Source organism: Alligator sinensis, unplaced genomic scaffold, assembly GCF_000455745.1.
Source record: "Alligator sinensis unplaced genomic scaffold, ASM45574v1 scaffold1165_1, whole genome shotgun sequence".
Classification (NCBI taxonomy): Eukaryota; Metazoa; Chordata; order Crocodylia; family Alligatoridae; genus Alligator; species Alligator sinensis.
In genome coordinates, this window is record NW_005842477.1 from 979,434 (window position 1) to 983,345 (window position 3,912).

The 3,912-nt window shown below is 60.5% G+C and overlaps 1 protein-coding gene across 1 annotated transcript in view; it reads right to left on the bottom strand.

Moving 5' to 3' along the window:
* Nucleotides 1-2,831: 2,831 nt before the first annotated feature.
* Nucleotides 2,832-3,912, bottom strand: part of LOC102372908 (immunoglobulin superfamily DCC subclass member 3) — a 5,651-nt gene continuing 4,570 nt past the window's right edge. Inside the window, exons 9-12 of the mRNA XM_025212641.1 lie at nt 3,783-3,887; nt 3,398-3,533; nt 3,049-3,163; nt 2,832-2,903 (exon numbers count right to left, since the gene is read on the bottom strand). Of these exons, the coding sequence (XP_025068426.1) occupies nt 2,844-2,903; nt 3,049-3,163; nt 3,398-3,533; nt 3,783-3,887 (416 nt within the window). The 3' untranslated portion in view covers nt 2,832-2,843. The remainder of the gene's footprint in view (nt 2,904-3,048; nt 3,164-3,397; nt 3,534-3,782; nt 3,888-3,912) is intronic.

Sequence of the window (3,912 nt, forward strand, 5' to 3'; positions counted from 1 at the left end):
TTTTTAGATACAGAAATAAGGGTTTTTTTCCTGCTTTCGTTTAGCTTTTCTTTTACAGCTAGGTGTAGAAGCCGCTTGTGAAGACGCTTATCGGGGTTTATTTTTTGTTCTCCGTTCCTCCAGAGGCATAACCCATCTCTCCCTCCCCTCCTTACTCTAACCCCCCATCCCTTCATTCCCCGCCCCTCATCGCCCCCTGACAATTAGCTTATGATATTGCTGCCGACATGTTATAACAAGGACTCATTCATGTATATAAGCTATTTCTTGACACATTTAAAAGAGAAAAAGAAAAAAAATTGTACATTTGTGTAGAAAAACGAAGCCAGAACAGCCTAGCCATGGGTATTGTGACCGTCGTTGCGTCCTTTTGTAATGTGACCTCTCGTGTATGACATGAAACGTGCAAAAGGGTGGTTTCCCGCGGGGTGGGGGCAGGTGGCTGCAGGGGACAGAGATGCCAGGGGGCAGATCCCCTCACCCCTGCCTGCAGCAATGCACTGGTGGCGACGCCACCTCCCAAATCTGTGCCTTTCACACACACACAAGGACCTACAGCAACCAGCACCCCCAGCGCAGCGGAGGCAGGAAGGTCTCTTTTGTTTCCCTCACCCCCACCCCAATCCTGGTGGCGCGGGGCAGTTGTGCCCTCTTGCCCTGGTGGCATCGGCGTCCTGCCATATGTATCCCGGCAGCGTGCACTGCGCTGGGGGACTTGGACCTGCGTTTGGGGCCAGGGGGGCCTCTTCAGGGCCAGGTCAGGGTGCGGAAAGGGCCGGGGGCATGGGGCAGCTGGTGGCGCCGAGAGCTCGAGAGAGCATGGAAGTGATTGCGGTGCCATCCCGTCTGCTGCAGGATGGGCTTCCAGGCCCCTCAGGGAAGCTTTTATCCTCCCCAGGCCCCACTCCCAGCTCCCCCAGGTTGTCTGCCCCACGCCTGGGGGTCCCGGCGGGGGCTGCAGACACCCCATCCCAGCACAGCCTCTCCCACCACGTGGCGCAGCCCCACGTGCTCAGTGCAGCGGCAGCATCTCCCAGCCCTGCAGCCCCCGAGCAACTTGCGATCCCTGCCAGGGGCATGGGGGTCCCCGCAGCGGAGTCCGTGGGGGGGGCGCAGGAAACCAGGCCCTTTTGCACAACTTTTAATTTTTTTTAATTATTATTATTATTATTTGGGGGGTTTAATTTCTTTTCCTTTTTTTGGCATTGTGTTTGACATCCGGTTTAACAAACGAGAAGAAAAAACAAAAAAAACCCACAAAAAAAACAAACAAAACAACAAAAAAAGCAAAGCTGTTTAAATACTGCCAGCGGGATTATGCAGTGACTGAATAAAAATAATAAGCTAATTTTTGGAGAAAGGATTAAAAAAAAAAAACTTTGTAATATTTATCACTTGCAAGCTATGTTTAATAAAGAAAGGAATGATTTATAACTTTTCATGCGGCTGGTGCATGGCGTTTGCAGTCCTGTCTGGGCTGGGGCGGGTGGGCCAGGCTGAGCCAAGCCGAGCAGGGAGGGCGTCTGGTCCTGCTTTGAGGCTGGGCTGGGGGTCTCACCCCTCTGGCTTTTTTGCACCAAGGAGCTGAGCTCGAGCCGGCAGGGGGTCTGGGCTTGAGCCGTTTGGGGGACCGAGGGTCTGTCGCCCATGCTCCGTGAGTGCTTGCATGGGCCTTCTGGCCACAGGGCCGGGTCGGCCCTGAGCCCAATGGGGTCACTGAAGCCTTCCCCTCCCCCTGCAGGCTCCCATGTGCTCATCCCAGGGCAGCCCCAGACCCCAGCCACCCTCCCCAGCCCCAGCAGACGCATGGCACCAACTGGCCTTTTCCACCTTGGTTTATTGCTAACACAGTCGCAAGCGACTCTGGTGCGGACCCTGCACCCGGCTGCCTCAGCCCGGCCTGGGGGGCCGAAGGGGCCGGGGCATCTCCCAGCCTCACTTTGGGGGTCCTTAAAGCTTGCCCAGGGGTGCCGGGTATGGGGCTGGGTTAGATGCCTTCCCTAGGGGCCAGGCCGGGCCCATCTTTGGCTTGTGGGGCAGGGGCCCGGCCTGGCCTAGGGGGGGCAGGGGCAGCGTTCGCACGTGAGTTCGGTTGGGCTCCACTACAGGAATGCATCGCCGCCTATGGCGCTACGGGAGGGACAAGGGGGCACTGGTGGCTCCGGGTCTTCCTAGAAAGCACCTGTGGCTTCTAGCTACTGCGCACACATGGGCTGGGGGGAAGGGGGCTGGCCCCGATCCTGCTGCTCGGGTGCAGGGGGGCTCCTGCTTGGTGTCTGCCTGGAGCGAGGGGCTGCCCGGAGGGGGTTGAGGGGCAGAGCTCACAGCTGACACCTTTGGCACCGGGGCCCCGATCCTGGGCCCTAATTGGGGTGGGTATTTTTGGCAGGAAGCAGAGCGTGGGGTGGGCATGGGGGGTGGGGGTTAAAGCTCTGAGTCTTTGGGGTCATTCCAGCTTCTGTGGCTTGAGAAAGTATTTGGATAGAGACAGACTTTTGGAGGAAGCTGCAGGGCGCAGGGGGGGCGGCATCGGGCGCCCAATCCTATTTGGCTTGGAGATATTTGGTATCATGGTGGGGGGGGCATTTCCTTGCCCTCCCCCCTGTGGCCACGCAGGGACAGCTGCTGTGTAAGGACTGTGGGGCAGGGGGTGCCCCCAGGAGGAGACCCCCAGGGCCCATGCTGCCCCCAGGGCTGTTTGGCAGTGTGGGGGGGCAGGGGCTCGAGGTAGTTTTGGTTTCTGTATCAAAAATAGCTCTGGGGCTGGTGCCCGGGGGCTGAGGTAGGTTCTTTGGAGTCTGCAGGAGGCGCCGGCAGCGCTGTGGCCCTGCCTCAGGCATGCACTAGTCCGTGACCTGCTGTGCTGGGCACCGCTCCACCGTCACCGCCACGTGTGGGGCAGCCTGCACAGGACAGGGGGAGAGGGGGTCAGGGCAGGGGAAGGCTGGGGGTCCCAGCCTCACTTGGAGCACGGAGCCCAGGATGCAGCCCCTGCCCCCTCCTCGAGGCTCGGGGCCCTCTATGGTGCTGCCCCTGCCCCCTTCTCACCTGGGTGACCAGCTCGATCATCTCAGCAGGTTTGGCCCCGCGGGTGCCGGGCTGCCCCGGCTCAGCCCCCTGTGGCACTGTCCAGCTGCTCTGGGCACCTTTCCTGCAGAAAAGGCTGCAATGCAAGGGGTGGGAGGTAGCAGGGGCCAGGGAAGGCCACAGCAGTCGGGGATGTGGTTGCAGACCATGGGTAGGGTGGCCCTGGCCCACGGCTTTGGGAGGTCTGCAGCAGAGGGCATGGGGTGGGAGAGGTGTCGCGCAGGAACAGAAGTGTTGGGTCTTTCCATGGGCCAATGGTGTTGCCCCCAGCGCTGTCTGCAGCTGGACAGCCAGGGGGCCAGGCCCTCACCTCTTGCGGTATCCAAACATGAGGAAGAGGACGCAGAAGATGATGCAGGCCATGCCAATGTGGACACCCACCACGATGCCAGCCAGCGAGCTCTCCCCCTCCACGCTGCAGGGGCAAGGGCGCGCGGGGTCCATGTCTGTGGAGAAAGCTGAGTGCTTGGTGTTTCCCGGGCACAGTGCTGCGACCAGACAGCGTCTGCCCCAGCGCAGGGGCCACGGCCGGTATAGAACCCAGGCATCCTGGCACTCGGCTCCCTCTGCCCTGTAGGCCCCTCTCACCGCACAGAGCAGGGGTGGGAACCCAGGAGTCCCGCTCCTCCCAGGCTGCCGAGACCCCAGGAGTCTGAACTCTCTGCTCCGTGTTTGCCCCCCTGCCCTCGGCTCACCTGGCTTCTGCACGCTGTCCTGCAGGGAGACAAGGCGCAGGCTGCTGTTCCCGTCCCCGTTCCCATTGAAGGCCTGGAGTTTGATCTCGTATGTGGCTGAGGGCTCTGTGGGGTGGAGAGGGGTCAGAGA